The sequence below is a fragment of the Microcaecilia unicolor genome, chromosome 5 (assembly GCF_901765095.1).
Source record: "Microcaecilia unicolor chromosome 5, aMicUni1.1, whole genome shotgun sequence".
Taxonomy (NCBI): Eukaryota; Metazoa; Chordata; class Amphibia; order Gymnophiona; family Siphonopidae; genus Microcaecilia; species Microcaecilia unicolor.
Window position 1 is genome coordinate 156,572,217 of NC_044035.1, and position 23,111 is coordinate 156,595,327.

At 44.7% G+C, this 23,111-nt stretch overlaps 1 protein-coding gene across 1 annotated transcript in view; it reads left to right on the top strand.

Moving 5' to 3' along the window:
• TM9SF3 (transmembrane 9 superfamily member 3) overlaps nucleotides 1-23,111 on the top strand; it is a 145,733-nt gene that overhangs the window by 112,899 nt on the left and 9,723 nt on the right. The window contains exons 12-14 of the mRNA XM_030203479.1: nucleotides 6,591-6,737; nucleotides 7,239-7,322; nucleotides 22,788-22,864. Of these exons, the coding sequence (XP_030059339.1) occupies nucleotides 6,591-6,737; nucleotides 7,239-7,322; nucleotides 22,788-22,864 (308 nt within the window). The remainder of the gene's footprint in view (nucleotides 1-6,590; nucleotides 6,738-7,238; nucleotides 7,323-22,787; nucleotides 22,865-23,111) is intronic.

The following is a 23,111-nucleotide window of genomic DNA, read 5'->3' on the forward strand; positions in this document are numbered from 1 at the left end:
AGGATGCTTTCCCTGGGCACCCTTCTCCCCATGATTCAGCAAAACGATTGGCTATGCTCTCTGGACTTGAAGGATGCCTACACACACATCCCGATACTGCCAGCTCACAGACAGTATCTGCGATTTCAGCTGGGCACACGCCACTTCCAGTACTGTGTGCTACCCTTTGGGCTCGCCTCCGCACCCAGGGTGTTCACAAAGTGCCTAGCTGTGGTAGCAGCGGCGCTTCGCAGGCTGGGGGTGCACGTATTCCCATATCTCGACGATTGGCTGGTGAAGAACACATCCGAGGCAGGAGCCCTGCAGTCCATGCAGATGACTATTCGCCTCCTGGAGCTTCTGGGGTTTGTGATAAGTTACCCAAAGTCCCATCTTCTCCCAGTGCAGAAACTCGAATTCATCGGAGCCCTGCTGGATTCTCGGACGGCTCGTGCCTATCTCCCAGAGACGAGAGCCAACAACTTATTGTCCCTCGTCTCGCGGGTGCGAGCGTCCCAGCAGATCACAGCTCGGCAGATGTTGAGATTGCTGGGCCACATGGCCTCCACAGTTCATGTGACTCCCATGGCCCGCCTTCACATGAGATCTGCTCAATGGACCCTAGCCTCCCAGTGGTATCAGGCCGCTGGGGGTCTAGAGGACGTGATCCACCTGTCCACGAGTTTTCTCGAATCCCTGTTTTGGTGGACGATTTGCTCCAATTTGACTCTGGGACGTCCCTTCCAAATTCCTCAGCCACAAAAAGTGCTGACCACGGATGCGTCTCTCCTGGGATGGGGAGCTCATGTCGATGGGCTTCACACCCAAGGAAGTTGGTCCCTCCAAGAACGCGATCTACAGATCAATCTTCTGGAGTTGCGAGCGATCTGGAACGCTCTGAAGGCTTTCAGAGATCGGCTGTCCCACCAAATTATCCAAATTCAGACAGACAATCAGGTTGCCATGTACTATGTCAACAAGCAGGGGGGCACCGGATCTCGCCCCCTGTGTCAGGAAGCCGTCAGCATGTGGCTCTGGGCTCGCCGTCAGGGCATGGTGCTCCAAGCCACATATCTGGCAGGCGTAAACAACAGTCTGGCCGACAGGTTGAGCAGGATTATGCAACCTCACGAGTGGTCGCTCAATTCCCGTGTGGTGCGACAGATCTTCCAGGCGTGGGGCACCCCCCTGGTGGATCTCTTCGCATCTCAAGTGAACCACAAGGTCCCTCAGTTCTGTTCCAGGCTTCAGGCCCACGGCAGACTGGCGTCGGATGCCTTCCTCCTGGATTGGGGGGAAGGTCTGCTGTATGCTTATCCTCCCATACCTCTGGTGGGGAAGACTTTGTTGAAACTCAAGCAAGACCGAGGCACCATGATTCTGATTGCTCCCTTTTGGCCGCGTCAGATCTGGTTCCCTCTTCTTCTGGAGTTATCCTCCGAAGAACCGTGGAGATTGGAGTGTTTTCCGACCCTCATCTCGCAGGACGACGGGGCTCTTCTGCATCCCAACCTCCAGTCCCTGGCTCTCACGGCCTGGATGTTGAGGGCGTAGACTTTGCCTCTTTGGGTCTGCCAGAGGGTGTCTCCCGCATCTTGCTTGCTTCCAGGAAAGACTCCACTAAGAGAAGTTACTTCTTTCATTGGAGGAGGTTTGCCGTCTGGTGTGACAGCAAGGCCCTAGATCCTCGCTCTTGTCCTACACAGACCCTGCTTGAATACCTTCTGCACTTGTCTGAGTCTGGTCTGAAGACCAACTCCGTAAGGGTTCACCTTAGTGCAATCAGTGCATACCATTACCAAGTGGAAGGTAAGCCGATCTCAGGACAGCCTTTAGTTGTTCGCTTCATGAGAGGTTTGCTTTTGTCAAAGCCCCCTGTCAAGCCTCCTACAGTGTCATGGGATCTCAATGTCGTTCTCACCCAGCTGATGAAACCTCCTTTTGAGCCACTGAATTCCTGCCATCTGAAGTACTTGACCTGGAAGGTCATTTTCTTGGTGGCGGTTACTTCAGCTCGTAGAGTCAGTGAGCTTCAGGCCCTGGTAGCCCAGGCCCCTTACACCAAATTTCATCATAACAGAGTAGTCCTCCGCACTCACCCTAAGTTCCTGCCAAAGGTCGTGTCGGAGTTCCATCTGAACCAGTCAATTGTCTTGCCAACATTTTTTCCCCGTCCTCATTCCTGCCCTGCTGAACGTCAGCTGCACACTTTGGACTGCAAGAGAGCATTGGCCTTCTACCTGGAGCGGACACAGCCCCACAGACAGTCCGCCCAATTGTTTGTTTCTTTTGATCCCAATAGGAGGGGAGTGGCTGTAGGGAAACGCACCATATCCAATTGGCTAGCAGATTGCATTTCCTTCACTTACGCCCAGGCGGGGCTGGCTCTTGAGGGTCATGTCACGGCTCATAATGTTAGAGCCATGGCTGCGTCGGTAGCCCACTTGAAGTCAGCCTCCATTGAAGAAATTTGCAAAGCTGCGACGTGGGCTTCTGTCCACACATTCACATCCCATTACTGCCTGCAGCAGGATACCCGACGCGACAGTCGGTTCGGGCAGTCAGTTCTTCAGAACCTGTTTGGGCTTTAGGATCCAACTCCACCCCCCGAGGGCCCTGTTTGTTCTGTTCCAGGCTACACTCTCAGTTAGTTGGTAAATTTTTTAGGTCAATCTCAGTTATGTCCTCGCCGTTGCGAGGCCCAATTGACCAATGTTGTTGTTTTGAGTGAGCCTGGGGGCTAGGGATACCCCATCAGTGAGAACAAGCAGCCTGCTTGTCCTCGGAGAAAGCGAATGCTACATACCTGTAGAAGGTATTCTCCGAGGACAGCAGGCTGATTGTTCTCACAAACCCGCCCGCCTCCCCTTTGGAGTTGAGTCTTCCCTTGAAGTGTATTGTCTTGCTACATACTGGACTGGCCGGCTCGAGCCGGTTTCGGGCGGGAAGACGGCCGCGCATGCGGCGCGCGAGGGCTAGCAAAGGACTTTGCTAGTGGAGTTTCCGATTGGAGGGGCTGCCGTGGACGTCACCCATCAGTGAGAACAATCAGCCTGCTGTCCTCGGAGAATACCTTCTACAGGTATGTAGCATTCGCTATAGCGAGTAAATTAAGCAATGCAGAGTCCAGCACCCAAAGTAAAAACAAAGCAGGGTTGAATCCAGGGAAAGAAAAAGGTTAAACCAGTAGTAATGGAATAAGTGCCAAATTCATGTAGGGGCAGATGAATGGGAAGCCTTTGTTGCTTGTTTAGATTTAGCGGGCACCCGTTGCCATTCTTGAAGCATTACCCGTGTTTCCGGTGCCACTGCATATGGTGGCAAGGCAGTGGAGGTTAACCCAGCTTCATGCAGAATCTTCCAGGCCACTGCCACAGTATGAGCCCACTGTAGTTTGCCAGACCCTGCAAGTACACAAAGCAAAGGGAAGTGCCCAGCAATAGGCGGTTTTATTCCACTGCAGGATCTCTAGAACAGGTTTCATAGACCTCTATTGTGACAGTGTGTGCAAGGACAAGTCCTAGTACATGGACACGTAGGCTCCATTGTAATCCAGATACAGGGCCTGCAAAATTCGGTTCGAAAACCGAGAAAAATGAACTCTAATGTCCTATGTGCAGTTATCCTGCAGCTGTCCAATGCGATCCATGAGCCTGCTCCAAATCTACAGATGCTGAATCACCCTCACTGCTCATAAGGGAAGCACAGATGAAACACACAATGGCCTCCGTATCCCCGCCTTCAGGGACTTCCCAGAAGCGGACGTTCTGGCGCCTGCTGCGGTTCTCCAACTCATCCATTTTATTCAGGAGATCCTCATATTGAGTGATGAGATGAACACAAGCATCTGAAGCCGACAACCGCTTGCCCTGCTTATCCTACCAGGTCTGCAGCTTGTCCACCCAACCTCCCGACTCGTGGAGGTCCATGCTAAGAATATTGATTTTTATCTAAAATCTCTTCCTTAGACCCCTTGATTTCACTTTGAATCTCATCCAGATAAAGTTTAAGATATTTACTCTGACGGATCATGTCACGGCTTATGACAGAGCCATAGCAGTTTTGATAGTCCGCTTGAGATCAGCTTCTTTAAAGGAAATTTGTAGAGTTTCAATATGGTCTTTGTTCCACACGTTACATCTCACTACTTTTGGAACAGGACTGCCAACGTGATAAGTTGATTTGGTCAGACATTCCTTCAGGCTCATTTCTTTCTGTTTCATGCTGCCTTAAAAAAAGTAGTTGCAGAACCCCATTGGCTCTGCCTGATGTGAGCCTTTAGTATTTTTTTTTGTTTTTGTTTAAGGCAATCTGGGTAGCTAGGGATTCCCAAATTTAAGAATATGACGTCTTTCTTGTCCTTAGAGAAAAATTACTCATCTGTAGCAGGTGTTCTCTGAGGACAGTAGGATACATTTTCTTATATACCCACTCACCTCCCCCTTGGAGTTGAATTGTATAAGCCAGAGGTTCCCAACATGTGGTATGGAATCCCAAGGGGTACATGACACCAAAGCATGGGGGTACATGGTGTCCAGCAAACCGGCCAATGTAAATGCTGGTTTTCTGATGCTGCAGCTCCTTGTTTCTCCCACCTACAGTAGGTACCCCCTTATAGCCCCTACTGTGACCCTCTCCTGTCTCTCTTCAGATTCTACCTCCATCGTCCACACTCACCAATTCTACCTTTCTAAATCATTGGCTGCGGATGTGGTGGCAGCAGCAGAAACAATGTGAAGCCTCATGGGACCCTTTCCTGCACACGTCACTGCCTGCTTTGTTGGTCATGCCCCCCTCTGATGTAACTTCCTGCATCGGAGGGTGTGACTGGCAGAGCAAACATAGGCATGCTCAGGAAAACGGTCCCTTGCATCTTCACGTTTCTGCTGCTGCCACGATGTTTGCAGCCAACGACTTGGAAAGGCAAAGAGATGAGGGGGAGGGAACAGAGAGACTGGGTGATGCTTACCTGGGGGGAAGAGAGAGGTCAGGTAATGCTGACCCGGGAAGGGAAAGGGAACAAAGAGAGACTGGGTGATGCTGACCTGGAGAGGGGGGGAGAAATAGAGACGGATGATGCTGATCTTGGAGGGGGGGGGAGAAATAGAGATAGATGATGCTGACCTGGAGGGGGGAGAAACAGAGACTGGGTGATGCTAACCTATGAGGGAGGGGGGCACAGTCAGAGTTGATTGCATGGCAGGGTGTAGAGTGACAGAGACAGATGGCTACATCACAGTGGGAGAGGAAGAGAGAGTGTGATAGAAGAGAAGGCTGCATGGTAGGGGGAGGGAGCGCAGAGCGTCTTACAGAGGAGAGGGCTGCATGACCGGGGGGGCAAGAAAGAGCGTATCACAGAGGAGAAGGCTGCATAGTAGGGGGGGGGGGAGAGCATCACAGAGGAGATGGTTGCATGGTGGCTGGGGGAGAGTGTCACAGAGGAGAGGGCTGCATGGCGGATGGGGAGAGAGCATCACGAAGGAGAAGGCTGCATGGCAGGTGGGGGGAGCATCACGAAGGAGAGGGCTGCATGGTGAGGGTGGGAGAGCATCAGAAAGGAGAGGGATGCAGGGAGGGGGAGTGTGTTTGTGTCCCAGAGAAGAGGGCTATGGTGGGGGAAGAGAGAATGTGTCACAGAGGAGAGGGCTGCATGGTAGGAGGAGAGAGTTACAGAGGAGACTGGTTATCTAGCAGTGGGAGAGAGAGAGGGTGTGTCACAAAGGAGATTGTTGCATGGTCTGGGGAGGAGAGTGTTAGGGCTTGATGGCAGAGGGAAGAGTGAGAGTGTCACAGAGGAGAGAGAGCTGTATGGTGTTGGGGGGGAGGAGAGAAGAGTGTCACAGCGGAGACCCTAGCAAGAGAGGAAAGCAGAAATTAGATACTGGACCAACAGAATTAGAGAAATAAAAAGACCAGACAACAAAGATTGAAAAAGTAATTTTATGTTCTATTTCATGATCAAAATATGTCAGTTTTTGGAATGTACATCTGTCAGAGCTGAATGGAACTTGTGTGTAGGGGGGGTACTCGTTTGAAATGTTTTCAGTTTAGGGATTACTCGACTTGAAGAAGTTGGAAAACATTGCTGTAGGCTATACATATTAGACTGACCAGGTTCCTCATGACTTCGGCATGCAGCAAGGTTTGCACGTGCAAGGTGCAATATTTCGAAAAGTATCTTGAAAATAAGCTGAGGGGCATTCCTGCATGGATTCCATCAGATTACATCACCTGACTGTAAAAATATGTATCTTGCTATCCTGGGAGAACACCTGCTACAAGTGAGTAACTTTGTTTCTTCGTTAATCCAGGTTTGCAGTGTCATGGCGAGGTGCTACCTTTCTGAGAGCAGTGAAGCATAATAAACCCCTTTGTGACAGGATTAGCTCGTGTTGAGTTTGCATTTCAGTGGTGTAGCTAGCAATTTCAGTTGCCTTTTAACACTGAGTATCCCCACATAATAAAGTTACTGTCTTTGTGCCAGAACTGAACTATGCACAGATATCTGATGTATATCTTTGCTGCAGGTCATTATTGTATCAGTATTAATACAACTGTTAGAATTGTATCTCAGGTGACATATCAGTTTTTTTGATTGAATTTTTTTTTAGGTATTTCATTTTCACTTCTTTCTGGGCATACAAGATCTACTATGTGTATGGCTTCATGATGTTAGTGCTGGTGATACTGTGCATCGTGACAGTCTGTGTCACTATTGTTTGCACATACTTCCTGCTTAATGCTGAAGATTACCGATGGTAAGAGCAGATCTACCCTCGCAAGTCATAGGTCTAAAGTATAAATGCCATTCTGGAAGCATTAAGGAGTAATGTTATGGGTCTCTTAGCATGTCATATGGTAGAGTGGGGGAATTGCTAGCACATGTTTAGTGATAGGTTGGGGGATGTGTTCTTGTAGCTAACATGCCCTAAGGTAAGACAAAGGAGTGTTATGAGTAATGTGCCCTGGAGTCAGCACAGTTAACACATACAGTTCTAGTCAAAGATGATGATGTTAGACTGCATTTCCCTTAATGACACAAGGAATATCATTGCTGGTAACCCATCCAGAAATGAAATGGAAGAGTATTATCACAAAAATGCAGTGAGATGAGTGTGTTAGCATGCATGGCACTTATCTTCAAGGCACGTACCTTAAGGTACAATATATTTTGATACATGCTGAAGGGCACCTCACATTCTGTGCATTCACCAGGCTTCTGACTGAGTGTGCAGTAAACAGACATGTTTTTTTTCCAGGCAATGGACGAGTTTTCTTTCGGCTGCTTCCACTGCAATCTACGTTTACATGTACTCCTTTTACTACTATTTCTTCAAAACCAAGTAAGTATTGCCCTTTTTCTTAAATTTGTTTTATTCTGGTAATAGTTAAGTTTAAAACTTGAGTTGGTCTCATGATAGTTAATGCTGTGTTCTTAGATGGAAGACTTGGACTCTTGATCTTCATGCTGATCAAGTTTGGGACTGCTCATGAACCATCACTTTGCATCTTAGAGGGAGTCAGGCCCTCATGATGTCCCAAAGAGCACCTGTGGCTTATGCTTTGATATGAGCTGGGTTCTGCTGCTGCTTCCACCACCACAAGTGATTACAGCAAGTCTAGATCTAGTGAAGAAAATGTAGCAGAAATCATGAAAGATACTGAAGGCCACATTTGATGGCTCCCTGATGACAACAGAATGGGAAAGAATAAAGAGGCTATCCAGAAATCAGTTGGGTGTAGGAAATAGGTCTGTGTATTACAGATGTTTACAGACACTTTAATGTATGTATACAAATGGTAGAAACCTAAAAAAAAAAAGATGTTACAATAAGAGTATATAACATAAGTGAAGAGGTAAATATTAGTAGGCTTCTCAGAGCCCTGGTGAAAGGTGTATAGCCAGTAGGATACTGTAATACAAGGGTACAAATTCAGTGATGGGGTGGATCAGATTGGAGAAGGGGGTGGTGATATATACAGAGTAACACAGTAATTGACGGCAGATAAAGACTTGCATAGTCCATCCAGTCTGCCAAACATGGTGGCCAGAGCCATGCCCACCACTTTGTGCAGGCCCCAGTCACCCATGCTTAAATGCTGATTGTCAGGTCTCCGCCATGCCAACCATATAAGGCAGCCAAACATGATGAGGATGATATGTGGTCATAACCAAGACTCCAAATATTGCTGACAGTATTTAACTTACCAGCAGGGCTTAATTTGTGGTGGAATGGAGCGAAACGGCGTTCTGGCACTTCTTTGTGCTCACAAAGTGACATCACCAGCTATGACTTCCTCCCCGCCCCCCCCCACCCCTCCTCAAGTGGTCAGTCTTTTCTCCCTTTTGTTGTTTCTCTAATGCCCAATGGCATCCCCCTCTCCCCACCCCATACCTTTTCAAAGCTGTCTTCTGTTTTAGAGGTTGCCGGCAGCGAGCAGCGATTTACAATGCGCTTCTCATGCTGACATCAGAGCCTTCTGTCTGACGCAACTTCCTGTTTCCGTGTAGGCGGGAAGATCAGACAGAAGGCTCTGACATCAGCATTAGCAGTGCGTTGTGACTCGCTGCTTGCTGCCAGCAAACTGTAAAACAAGAGGACAGCTTTGAAAAGGTATAGGGGGAGGGGAGAGCGAGGTAAGGATGCCATCGCACATTAGAGAAGGAGCAAAAGGGAAAGAAGCCTGATCAGGGGAGGAGGAAGACAAGAAATGCAGGACTGATGGCGGGTGGGAAGGAGAAATGCTGGACCAATGGTGGGTGGGGTGAGGAGGGAGAAAAACTGGACAGTGGTGGGGAGGGGCTAGCTGGAGGGAGGGAGAAGGAGAAATTCTGGATCAATGGTGAATGGGGTAAAGAAAAGGGTGAGGAGAAAACCTGAACTGGGGAGATAGAGAAGGTTCAAGGCTGGACTAGTGGTGGGTGGGGGAAAAGGAGAAAAAAATCTGGATCAGTAGTTGGTGGGTGGGCAAAGGAGAACAGCTGGACTAATGGGTGGGAGGGGAGGAAAAGGAGAAATATTGGACCACTGATTGAGGGAGGAGAAATGCTGGACAGGGAGGAGAGGGCATAATAGGGACAATGGAAGGAGAAGAGACAGCAGGATTCTAGATTTGAAGTTGGAAACAGTGGGGGGATGCTGACTATTGTGGGGGGGAGATGCCTACTATGAGGAGAAGGAGAAGAAAGGGATAGAGAGGGGGATGCTGACTATGGGGGGAAGGAGAGAGAAAAAAAGAGAAGCTACAATTTTGGCTAGAAAGAGAAGCTACACTCTTGGGGTAGGGAATGAAGAGGGCACAGGGAGATGATAGGCTACAAATGGGAGGCGGGGAGAGAGGGGGAAGATGTTTGGCTACAAGAGTATGGAGTGGAGATTAGAGAGAGGGAAGATGTTGGGTTACAGCAGTATGGGGATGAAAAGGAGAGAGATGAGATTCTGAGCTACAAAGGTAGAGGGTGGGGAAATGCTGAACATGAGAGGCCATGAGGGGTTGTCGAGGAGATGAGTAAGAGTAGAGAGGGTAAAAATGTGGTAATGAGGAGTGACAAATGGAAATAGGAGAATGGAGGAGGAGTGAGATTGGAAATGGGAGAACTTGGGATTGAGAGAAGGAGATGGAAAGTTGATAGGTATGTGAAAAGAAGGAATTGGAGAACTGGAGGATGAGAGAGAGGGTGAAATTTGAATGGACAGAAAGGGAGGAAAGAGTTGAAAGGGAAAGTTAAATATATGTAAGGGAATAGAAAAGAAGACAGGAGGAGCGAGGAGAAAGGACAAATAGAGAAAGTTGGCAGAAAATCAGCACACAATTGTGGAACGCTCTACCAAAAGCCGTGATAACCACGTATGATAACCTCCAATTCAGGAAAAATCTCACCTGTTCAAAAGGCATCCTCCCGACCCAACATAAATGCCTGAACTTCGCAACACCACAACACTACAGTTCGTGATGGTCACCAAACAATTCCTTCTGTTCTTCTCCTTCATGTGGTCCCCACCACATGAACCTTTTCCTGCCATAACTTTAAACTAGTATTTGTTTACTCCGGAGTCTACCAACACCTTTCCAGCACCATGTAAGCCACATTGAGCCTGCAGACAGGTGGGAAAATGTGGGGTACAAATGTAACAAATAATAATAATAAAAACAAAACAGGAAAGCAAATAGAGAAATTCACTGGGACTGACATGACTGGAAAGAAAAAATGCCCAGACAACAAAGGTAGGAAAATAGTGTTTTTATTCTGAATTATGACCTGGGATGTTAGTTTTGGGAAATGTGCATTGTTGATATCTTTGTATTGTGTTCAATACAAGAGTAAATGAATTTGTTTTTATTTTCCAGTGCTGAGTTTTGACTACTGGGGTTACCAGGTTCATTTTTCATTTTCATATTTCTATTTCTAATTTGTGATCTCTATTTGAGTGTCTGTCTGTCACTGTGTTTTGCCTGTGACTGAGGTGCGGTATGTTGTTTGCATGTAGTTTGTGTAGATATCTATAGAAATCCCACTTGTTCAGTTTGACCTCTAGTAGGTGTATTGGTATTCTATGGCCCAGTGTAATATTTGTAGTGTTGCCTATTCATAGGTAAGGTTGTTGCTATTTGAATCTTAGGAATTAGTGCTATTGTTGTATGTCAGGTTTGCTGCATATATGGTGAGTTGGTATTTTTTTCAGGTTTTGTATTTTATAGCGTGCCTGATAGTAGAGAGATTTATGTTGCTGTTGCTCAGATGACATGAGAATCAGAATATTTTTGTGTGTTGACTTCCAAGGAGAAATGTCCTTATCTGTTTTTGGGAAGAGTGGATTTTTTGTGGATACAGAGCATGTTTACATTTAACTCATAAGAATTGCTATATTGTCAGATCAAAGGTCTTTGGAAATTTTCCTGTGCCCCAACCCAGGTACTCTGCCCTGCAGTGGCAAAAGGAAGCAAGTGTTTCAGTCAAAATAGACACTTCCTTTTGCCATTTTAGGTCATTACTCCTTCATTCCACCCAGCTGCCAAAACTTTCTGAGGAGAACACTATGGTGTCAAATGTGTAAATGTTGAAAAAAAACACTGATTAGTCCAGAATTTTGTTAAGGTTGCAAATTTGTACTTCTGTTAGTGATATTCCTTAATAATTTTTTAAAAATTAAATATATGAATTTTCCTAGTATATGTACAAACCAGCTTCCTTTTAATCCACAAACAAAGTATTGTGTGTGATGGGGTAAGTTCACTTCCGGCCCTGGTCCCACCCACTTCCGATCATGGCCCTGCCCCCAGTTCCTCTTCCTTTTTGTCTACAAATTAAGCCCTGCTTACCAGTCAAGATGTCTTCCCCTCCCACTGAGCTGCACAGCACCCTCACTCACTGCATGTGACAATAAAGTGATCGACAACACTGGAGTTGCCAAAGCTTCACCTGTCTTTTTCCATTTGTGGGACACAGACCATAGAAGTCTGTCCAGCATTGTCCTCAGTTCCCCCTTACTGAATTTGGCTAATCTTCTTTCATTCTTTTGCCATTTGCAGTCACAGATTGTAGACGTCTGTCCAGCATCAGCCCCAGTTCCCTTTACTCTTGTCTAAGATAACACCTCAACAGTCATGTTGTGTTTTCACCTTCTTTCTATTTAGGCATACCTTGTGTCTATCCCATGCAGTTTTGAATTCACGCACCATTTTTGACTCTACCACCTCTCCTGGAAGGGCGTTCCAGGCGTCGTCTACCCTCTCCGCGAAAAAGTATTTCCAGACGTTACTCCTAAGTCTAACTTCCTGCAACCTTCATTCATGTCCACTAGTTGTACTGCCCCTATGTCTCTGGAAGAGTTTCGTTTGAATATTAATACCTTTCAAGTACTTTTGTCTGCATCATATCACCTCTCTCTCTCTGTCTCTCTAGCATATACATATTCAAGTCCGCCAGTCTCTTCTCATATATCTTATGGAACAAACCCTGACCCATTTTTGTCACCTTCCTTTGAACTGCCTTGAGTCTTTTTATGTGCTTTAAGAGGTACGGCCTCCAAAACTGGTCATAGTACTCCAAGTGGGGCCTCACTAATGACTTGTACATGGGCATCAACACCTCCTTTCTTCTGCTGGTTATGCTTCTCTCTCTGCAGCCTTTGGGCAACAGCTACTACCTTGACACATTGTTTTGCCGCTTTGAGATCCTCGGACACGATCACCCCAAGGTCTCTGTCCTGATCCATTTGTGTCACTCTCTCATCCCTAGCACATACTGCTCTTTTGGATTTCTACACCCCAAATGCATCACTTTATACATCTTCACATTAAGTTTTAACTGGTAGAGAATCCTATATAATAATTCTCACCTCCAACATTCTATGAGTCTGCCTGCCTGTGTCCGTAACTTTCTTCACAGATGGGCTCCGAAGTCCTAGCTGATGTCACTAGACCCATTACGATGCGTCCTGTATAATTCTCACCCCCAACGTTCTATGCGTCTGCCTGCCTGTGTCCGTAACTTTCTTCACAGATGGGTTCTGAAGTCCCAAGGGTTGGCGGCGGGAAGGGGGGCTTGAGAGGGTTGCGGCAGGGGGGTCCAGGGGTCAGGAACTCCGAGGGGGGGTCTGCAAATCGGAGGGAGGGTGGCAGTGAGGTGTGGTCTGGAACTTGGAGAGAGGGAGGGGGTCTGCAAATCGGAGGGAGGCAGGGAGGTGGGGTCTGGAACTTGGAGAGCATGGGGTTCTGGAATTCGGGGGGACGGGGGTCTGGAACTGGGGGGGAGGGAGGGGGGTCTAGAACTCGGAGGAGAGGGGGAATGCACCACCTGTACAAAAGGGACAACTCTGGAACTCGGAGGGAGGGAGAACAACGACCCTAGAACACGGAGGAAGGGGGGACACTGGAACTGGGTGGGAGGGAGGGGCCCCAGGCACACACATTTTATCTCATAGACACACTCGCACCCAGTCTTACTTTCTCTGTCACACACACACACTCACAGATTCACTCTCTCTGTCACACACAGTCACTCTCACACACACTCTCTCAAACATACACACTCCGAGGAAAACCTTGCTAGCGCCCGTTTCAATTGTGGCAGAAACTGGCCTTTTTTACTAGTATACAATACAAGAGACTGAAAAAAAAACCCATTTTAACTGGTAAATATTCAACCATATTTCTCATATTTGTAGATCCCTTCTCATGTCGTCCACTCCCTCTGGGGAGTCACACTCTGTTGCAAATCTTGATGTCATCTTCAAAAAGGCAAACTTTTCCTGAAATCCAAGTAGACTACATCCAGCGCATGTCCACTATCCAGTTCTCTGGTCACCCAATGAAAGAAATCAATTGGATTCATTTGACATGATTTTCCTTTGATGAAACCATGTTACCTTGGATCTTGTAACCCATTGAATTCCAGGAAACTCACTATCCTTTCCTTGAGCCATGCCTCCATTACCTTTCCAATTACTGAAAAGGCCTATGGTTTCCCACTTCTTCTCTGACTCCACTTTTGTGAAGAGGGACCACATCCGCTCTTCTCCAATCTCTGAGCACTCTCAAGATTTTGGGATAGATCCCATCCAACCCCATGGCTTTGTCGACTTTCAGTTTTTAAAGTTGTTCATAAACGCTTTCTTCTGTAAACAGTGTAATATTAACTTCATTTTCATATGTACCTTTCTCCGAAGACAAGCAGGCTTCTCACATGTGGGGTAACGCGATGCGCGTTGCCCAGTCTGGAGCTTGTGACAGGCTTTTACAGAGATCTTTGGAGTGCGAGTTGTGCTCCTTCATTCATGTGCGAGTGCCTTCCCGCCCTCCTCGAGAGCGCGGATATTTTTTCCATGGTGAGGAGTGGATGTGTTTTTCCTGTGCTCTCCTCATCTGCCAGTTCAGTTTTCCAACAAGAGCTTTGTTTTTTTGTGCCTTTCTGTTTTCTCTTTTAGTTTGTTTTATTCTGTATCTTGTTCGGGGTATTCTTCCTCCATTTCCCTTACATTTTAGTTTAATTTACCCTTGTTAAGGTTTTCTTTATTTTACTATTATCATTAGGCCGCATTTAGGCCTGAGCTTTGGTCAGGTTCTGTGCATTGCTATACTTCAGTAGTAGGTAAGAATAAATCTTTGTTGTAGGATTTCAGCCTAAATCAATGCCCGACATAGACCATGTTTCACCCAAAGGGGCTGCATCAGGGGCTATAAAATAATAAATAACAATCAAAATTACATATATGAAAACATAAATGCAGAATAAAAACTAGAAAACGTTATATAGAGATTAACATACGTATATGTTATTCATGTATATAAAAATGTAATTACTAATAATTATATAGACAAGCTAATACATTAAAAAAAAATGTATCATATAGCATTAAAACAAAATCATAGATGGTCATAATATACATATATAGCATAGTAGAGTAGAAATAGGACACATACCTATTCTGTGATCTTCATCACCAGATGGCGTATACACTAGTTTCCGCCATATACATCTACAGAACAAAAAATGATAAATAGAAAAAGACTACTGAGTGACCACATATTTAAAAAAAATGTTATCAATCAGATAAACAGGTATCTCACTTGATGGCCAATTGACTATGGCACCACAGCAGGTAAAAAGGAAACCCAGCACAGTTTCTTTCTCAAAGGTTAAATCTGTGAGCTAGAAACCGAACCACAACATTTAAATTGTCTGGAATAACTATGTCCACCATCTACACCAGAAGGTGGCAACCTAAGCCTAATATATAGCTTGATCTGAGAAACATAGCTGACGCATAGTAAAGAAATAACCTTTCACTCTCCAAAAGATGGCAGCGTGTTACCACACACGTCATCTTCGCTGGAAAGAACACGTTGAGAGGAGCCAGTGTTAATTATGCTTGTCAAAGTTCAAAATGTTGGTGCCAAAATAATTTTAAAAGACTACAATCCAAAATGTTTAACAAAATCATACACTACTGACTTACAGGTCCAAATCTCAAAAATAAACTAATGTATACACCATTTAAGCCATCTGGTGAAGATCACATCATAGGTATGTGTCCTATTTCTACGCTGTTATGTTATATATGTATATTATGACCATTTATGATTTTGTTTTAATGCTATATGATACATTTTATTTTAAATATTTTATTATTAGCTTTGTCTATATAATTATTATTAATTACATTTTATTTTAAATATTTTATTATTAGCTTTGTCTATATAATTATTATTAATTACATTTTTATATACATGAATATTTAACATATATGTATGTTAATCTCTGTATGTCATGGTTTTCTAGTTTTTATTCTGCATTTATGTTTTCATATATGTAATTTTGATTATTATTTTATAGCCCCTGACGCAGCAGCCCCTTTGGGCGAAACATGGCGTGTGTTGGGCGTTTTATTAGGTTGAAACCCTACAATAAAGATTTATTCGTACCTACTACTGATATGGTTTGCTTGTTTCCACTTTTGAAGTAGTGTCCAGAATCTACTCAGAGTATAACAATGCACAGACTCTCATGGCTGCATGTCTAACTCAAACCTGGCGGTCCAACAGAGGTTGGTGGGTGCTACGTGCTGGGGGGATAACCTTTTTGGAGAGTAGGTGGAGGAGTTCACTCATACCATTGATTCTCAATCCCACCGGGTGCCTTCTGCAACTATCTCCTCATCTAGAAGGTTTTTCAGCAAGTTGAAGAGGAATACTTACACGACTTCTTCTTGTCAGCTTCAGCAGGCTCAACCCCAGTGTGCTCGTTCTCGTCAACAGCTTACTCTTAAGACCCAGACAGCTCCCCAATGAAAGCAGGGAATGAGCTTTTGACTGGTTCCAGCAGAGCAGAGCCACTGTAAAAGTGACCGTCCCAGACAACTTGCCAGTTGGAAGTATTTTCAAAAAAGCTGGCCCTTTGTAACCTCCGACCGATGGGTCCTACAACTAGTCCATCTTGGTTGCGCCCTGTATTGGCGAAAGAGACTGTCAACTTGCCCACTGAGAGCAAATCACTTCAGCTCTCAGCACAAGCAGGTACTTGCAGAGGAGCTCTCCACCCTTCTAAAGGCCCATGCAGTCAAGCTCGTTCGACAAGAGGAAGAAGGAAAGGGATTCTATTTCAGGTACTTCCTTGTGCAAAAAGACACAGAGGATATGTCCCATCCTAGACCTAGGGGCCCTGAACAAATTCATGGTGAAAGAAAAGTTCAGTATGATTTCCCTGGGCACACTTCTTCCCGTTCTTCAGGAAAATGATTGGCTATGCTCTCTGAACTTAAAGGATGCTTAGGCTCGCATCCAGATACTTCCAGTTCATAGGAGGTATCTTCGATTCCAGCTGGGGACGTGTCACTTCCAGTATCGTTTGATGCCTTTGGCCTCGCATTGACTCCCCGGGTTTTCACCAAATGTCTTGCTGTAGTCACAACGTCGCTACACAGACTGGGAGTCCACGTGTTACCCCATCTCTGCAATTGACTGGTGACGAGCACATCAAAGGATGGTGCTCAGGAGTCCACGAGGATGACTATTTGGGTGTTTGAGCTACTAGGGTTCGTTTTAAACTATCCCATCTGCTCCCTGTCCAGTGATTGGAGTTCATTGGAGCCCTGCTAAACACTTAGTGGGCTCAGGCTTTCCTCCCTTTGGCTTGGGTAGACGCTCTTGTCACCTTTGCTGCTCCAGTCAGAGCAGCTCAGCAGGTCACAGCTCGGCAAATGTTGAGGTTATTGGGCCATATGGCCTCCACTGTTCATGGACCTTAGCTTCCCAGTGATGTCGGGCCACAGGAAATCTGGAGGATGTTATCTGAGTGTCACCAGAGCTGGTTGTCTCTGCTTTGGTGGCTGATTCGATCCAATTTGACTCTGGGACTTCCATTCCAAATTTCACAGCCCACGAAGGTGTCGATGACTGATGCATCTCATCGGGCTTCACACTTAAGGTGCTTGGTCAGCCCAGGAGACAGATCTTCACATCAATCTTCTGGAGCTCCGGGCAATCTGGAACGCTGTAAAGGCTTTCAAAGATTGGCTGATCAACCAAATTGTTGTCATTCAAACAGACAATTAGGTTGCCATATATTACACCAACTAGCAGAGGGGCACAGATCACGCCCTCTGTGTCAGCAGGCAGTCGAGATATGGCATTGGGCAGTCCAGCAGAGAATGCTCCTCAAGGCCACTTACCTGGCGGGCAAATCCAACAGCCTGGCTGACAGACTGAGCAGTGTCATGCAAACACACGAGTGGTCACTCAACATGGACATTGCCCGCAAGGTCTCAGTGTGTGGCACCCCTTTGGTGGATTTCTTTGCAGCTCAGTCCAATCACAGAATCTTTCAGTTCTGTTCCAGGCTCCAGGCCCAAGACAGACTAGCGTCAGATGCCTTCTTCTGTATGCGTATCCTCCCATACCTCTTGAAAGGAAGACTTTGCTGAAACTTCAGCAAGACTGCAGGACCATGATTCTGATCACTACTTATTGGCCCCAACAGATCTGGTTCCCCCTTCTTCTGGAGTTATCCTCCAAAGAACCCGTGGAGATTGGAGTGTTTTCCGACCCTCATCACACAGAACGAGGGATCTCTTCTGCATCCCAACCTCTAGTCTGTGGCCCTAACGGTCTGGATGTTGAGGGTCTAGAATTTGCTTGCTTTCATCTTCCTGAGGTTGACTCCCAGATCTTGCTGGCTTCCAGGGAAGATTCCACCAAGAGGTGTTAACTCTTTCAAACGGAGGAGGTTTGCCATCTAGTGTGAGGACAGGGCCCTAGATCCTGTTTTCTGTCCTAAACAGGCCCAGCTTGAGTACCTTCTACATCTCTCTTGAGTTTTGTCTTAAAACCAACTCTGTGTAAGGGTTCACCTCAGTGCAAATGGGCTTACCCTCACCATGTAGAGGATAAGCCCATATCTGGACAGCCTCTAGTTGTTCACTTCTTGAGAGGTTTGCTATTGACAAAGCCCACTGTCAAACCTCCACCTGTGTTATGGGGCCTCAATGTCATTCTCACCCAGCTGATGAAAGTCTCTTTTGAGCCACTTGATATCTGTCATCTGAAGTACTTGACCTGGAAGGTCATATTTTTGGTGGCTGTTCAGTTCGCAGGGTCAGTGAGCTTCAGGCCATAATAGTGTATTCACCTTATATTAAGTTTCATCACAACAGAGCAGTCCTCCTCATGCACCCCAAGTTCCTTCCTAAATTTGTGTCGGACTTCCACCTGAACCAAACGATTGTCTTGCCAAAATCCTTTCCCTGACCTCATACCCATCCTGGCAAAAGTGCATTGCATACCTTGGACTGCAAATGAGCATTGGCCTTTTACTTGGAGCGGACTAGGCCCTACAGACAGTCCTCTCAGCTTTGTTTCTTTTGATCCCAACAGGATGGGGGTCGCCAGCGGGAAACGCACCATCTCCAATTGGTTGGCAGATTGCATTTATTTCACTTATGCCCAGCCTGGACTGTTCCCTGAGGGTCATGTCAAGGCTGACAGTGTTAGGGCCATAACTTTGTCAGTAGCCAACTTGAGGTCAGCCTCCATTGAAGAAATTTGCAAGGCTGCAATTTCGTCTTTGGTCCACACATTCACATCTCACTACTGCCTTGAGCAGGATACCCGATGCGACAGTTAGTTTGGACAGACAATTCTGCAGAATTTGTTTGGGGTCTAGAGTCCAACTCCACCCTCCTAGGCCCATTTTGTTCTGTTCCAGGCTGCACTCCCACTCAGATTGTATATAGTTTCAGGTTAATGTGTGTTTGACCTCACTGTTGCGTGGTCCAATTGACCAATGGTTATTGTTTTTAGTGAGCCTGGTAGCTAGGGATTCCCACATGTGAGAATCAGACCTCCTTGTCCTCGGAGAAAGCAAAGATACTTAACCTGTAGTAGGTATTCTCCGAGAACAGCAGGTTTATATTCTCACAATCCCTCTCGCCTCCCCTTGGAGTTGTCTCCTCTTTTCTTTTATGCTCTAGTGTTGTACTGATGGTACTGCGCTATTGCGGCGGGAAGGCACTCGCGCATCCGAGGTGGAGCGAGACTCATGCTCCGAAGAGCTCTGTTAAAGCTTGTCACAAAGTCTGGACAATGCAATGTGGATTGTGTTACCCACATGTGATAATGTAAGGCCTGCTGTCCTCAGAGAATACCTGCTACAGGTAAGTATCTTTGCATTATCAGTTGACTGAGGTCCTACTCAAGGATTTTCTTTGGTGAAGTCAGAACATAAGTATTTGTAAAGCACATCTGCTTTTTCCATATCACTCTGCACATAGCAGTTCATAGCATCTTTCAGTCTCACAATTTCAATTCTAGCCTTCCTCTGTTCACTAATACACCTGAACAAATTCTTGTCACCCTTCTTTGTTTTTAGCCATTTGTTCTTCCGCCAGAGCCTTTGCCAGCCATATTTCTCACTTTATTTTTTTTTTTTTCTGATATCATCTCTTCTGTGTCGCGTTCTTTTGTATTTCATGATCACCAACTCATTTGCTTTATTTTGTCAGCGACTTGTTTGATGAACCCTATCAGTTTCCTTTGTCTCTTGTTCTTGTTTACCTTCCTTATATAAAGATCTGTTGCTGAACCACAGATCCTCCAAGACTCCTATGTCCTTCCATCCCATCAGCTCTTTCTTCAGGTACTCCCCCATTTTAACAAAGTCAGTGTGCATAAAATCTAGGATTTTGAGCTTTGTTTGTCCACATTCCACTTCAGCTCTTACATCAAACCATACAGTGTGGTGATCATTATTGGCCAGATGGGCACCCCCCCCCCCCCCCCCCCCCCCGATGTTGGACACTATCTCCATTTGTGAGCATAAGATCTAGCGTTGCTCTTCCTCTTGTTGGTTCTTTCACCATTTGTCTCAGCACTGCATGTTGAAAAGCATCCTCAATCTTCTTTCCGATTCTGTAGATGGGATGTGCAAATCTGCACCTGGCAGGTTGAAATCCCTCAACAACAGCACCTCCTCTTCATTCCCAACTTTTAGATATCTATGACCAAATATTTGACCAACTTCTTTTTGTGTTGGAGGTCTGTAGACAACACCTGTGTAGATGGATGCTTCAGCTTCTCTTTCTAAGACAATCCATATTGCTGCTTCTCTCCCCAGGACCCCTGCATCTCAGCTGCTTTAATATTGTTTTTTATATATAAAGCTACCCCTCCACCTTTCCAACCATCTCTTTTTCCTAAATAGGGTATAGCTCGGTATGTTTGCATCCCATTCATGGAAATCATTGACTTACGTCTCTGTGATAGAAACAATATCCAAGTCTTCCTGTAATGTCGGGGCTTGCAGATCATGAACTTTGTTGCATGAACTGCAAGCATTTGTGCACATACCTTTCCAGTTACTTATTGTCTCTCTCACCCTCTGTTTATCCTTCTGTCTAATCTCCCCATCTACCTTCTTGCTGATAGGTGAGTTGCTAAAATGGTTTATTTGAAAATTTTCTCCAGTGCTGTTACTCTCTTGCTGTTGGTTTTGGTGTGGATGACTTCTAGAGTTCATCTGCATCTGTTTAGCATCCCCCACCTTCTAGTTTAAATGCCTAGTAATGTATTACCTGTATTTCTCTCTAAGGATCCTTTTTCCTGTGTTAGAAAGATATAGCCCATCATTACAAAACAGCCCTTAATTTTTACATATATTTCTCCATCCTGCTATGTATTTAAAACCTTCATTTTGGCACCTATTGAAGTTCTCGGTATTTTGTAGTCTTTCCTCACCCTTTCCATAGGCAAACAGTATTTCAGAAAAAGCCACAGTCCTTAGCAAGGACTTCAATCCTTCCTCCAGCTTCTGGAAATCGCTCTATGCTACAGGTTTGCTATCCTTGGTCAGATCATTTGTTCCCGGTGTATTATATCAACCTAAGAATCTTTACTTCTCTAATCACACATAGTATATGTTAGAGGGAATTGAGTCAAACAATAAAAATTCTGCAGGAAACAGCAATGTGGAATTCTTATAAACAGAAATTCTACTGTTTAGGCAGAGTATCAAAACATTTCTTTTTCAACTATATGTACTGGACAGAGAAAATTAACGTTTATCGCAGAGTACAATTGGTTGCAATAGAATTATGACATTATTTTCTAATGTATAATTCCTGTTAATTTTCAGTTTTTTAGGATTGTACTCCGCTTAACTGAGAGGTATAGCGGAATGTAAATTTGAAAATTATGTTCCCCAATAGTGGGGCTATACTACCACCCACCTGTTTATAATGAACAGACAGATGATGAAATGTTATTAGAAATTAAGGAAACTAACAAATTTGGCAACACTATGAGAGTTCAGTAATCCCAGTGTTGACTAGATAAGTGCCATTTCAGCAAGTGCAAGGGAGGTAAAGTTCATAGATGAATAAATGACTGCCTCATGGAGTTGCCTATTTAGGAACTAATGAGGGAGGTTACTTAAGTTGCCTATTTAGGAACTAATGAGGGAGGTTACTTTAGATCTAGTCCTTAGTGGAATGCAGGACTTGTGTAAGAGGTAATGGTATTAGGTCAGCTTAGCAATAAAATCATAACATGATCAAATTTGAAATAAAAACTGGAGTTAAGACACTATGGAAATCTACTGCATTAGAATTTAATTTTCAAAAGGGCAACTATGATAAAGTGAGGAAAATAGTTGAAAAAAAGCTAAAAGGAGCAGCTGCAAAGAGAGAGTTTAAATCAGGCATAGACATTTGTTTAAAAATACCATCTCGGAAACCCAGACCAAGATGTATTCCACATATTTAAACATGTGGAAGGTCAAACCACAGCAGGCACGGGTAAAAAATGAAGTGAAAGAGGCTTTAAGAGCCAAAAGAGCATCTTAAAAAAAAAAAAATTAGAGAAACCTGTTCTGGGTGTCAACATATATAATCAAATAGAACAAATGAAACAACTAACTTTACAATCTTAAAAATAAGGCAAGAAACAAATACTCATAAAAACATCAAATTCGTAAAAATTCTACTTCTATGGTTATAATATCTAAAACACAAAAAATACTTGGACAGATTTTTTTAAGCTTTACCACTCCACGCAAGGTCATATTCTTTATCACTTCTGACCAGGCTTTTAAGAAATGCTATACTGGATCAGACTGTTATTAGTAATGACCAATCAAGGTCAAATACTTGGCAGAATACCCAAAAGTAGCAAGATTCCATGCTGCTTCCCTCAGGAATAAGTAGTGGCTTCCTCAGGTCTACCTTAACAATTTATGGACTGTTCTTCCAGGAATTTGTCCAAACCTTTTTTTTAAACCCAACTACGCTAAACTTTTACCATATCCTCTGGCAATGAGTGATAGAGCTTAACTATGCAATGCTTTATGGTTTGTTAGACTTGATATACAGCCTTTCCTTGTTGCACTTATTAAGTGAAAAAAATGTTTTCTCCTATTTGTTTTAAATGTACTACTATGTAGCTTCAAAGCATGTCCCCTAGTCTTTGTACTTTTTGAAAGAGTAAATAAATGAATTCACATTTACCCATTCCATTCCTCCTGGGATTCTATAGACCTATATCACATTTCCCCTCAGCTGTCTCTTCTCCAAAATGAAGAGCCCTAACATCTGTAGCCTTTCCTCATACAAAAGTTGTTCCATCCCCTTAATCATTATGGTCACCCTTCTCTGTGCCTTTTGTTTTCCATATATTTTGCCATCCTCCTATGTATTTAAAACCTTCATTTTGGCACCAGGTTTTGTATTTTGCAGCCTTTCCTCATCTTTTCCATAGGCAGGCAGTATTTCAGAAAAAGCCCAAGTCCTTACCTGTTATTTCTGCTGTGTCTTTCGTAGGATGTATGGCTTATTTCAGACGTCATTTTACTTTGGCTATATGGCAGTATTCAGCACAGCCTTGGGAATAATGTGTGGTAAGTTCTGAGTGTATTTAGAATTTTTATACATTGTTTAAAACCTTATATACCACGATTGCCAACAGGTACTTTATTCTAATTTATAAAATCCATAAACTCACAGAAAACCAATAGAACATTAAGGACCCTGTTTACTAAGGTACGTTAGTGTTTTTAGCACGCATACAGTAACCATGTAAGGCGCCTGTAGGGATATTGTAGGCAGGTACGTGGTTAACGTGCATTAAAAATATTAACATGCCTA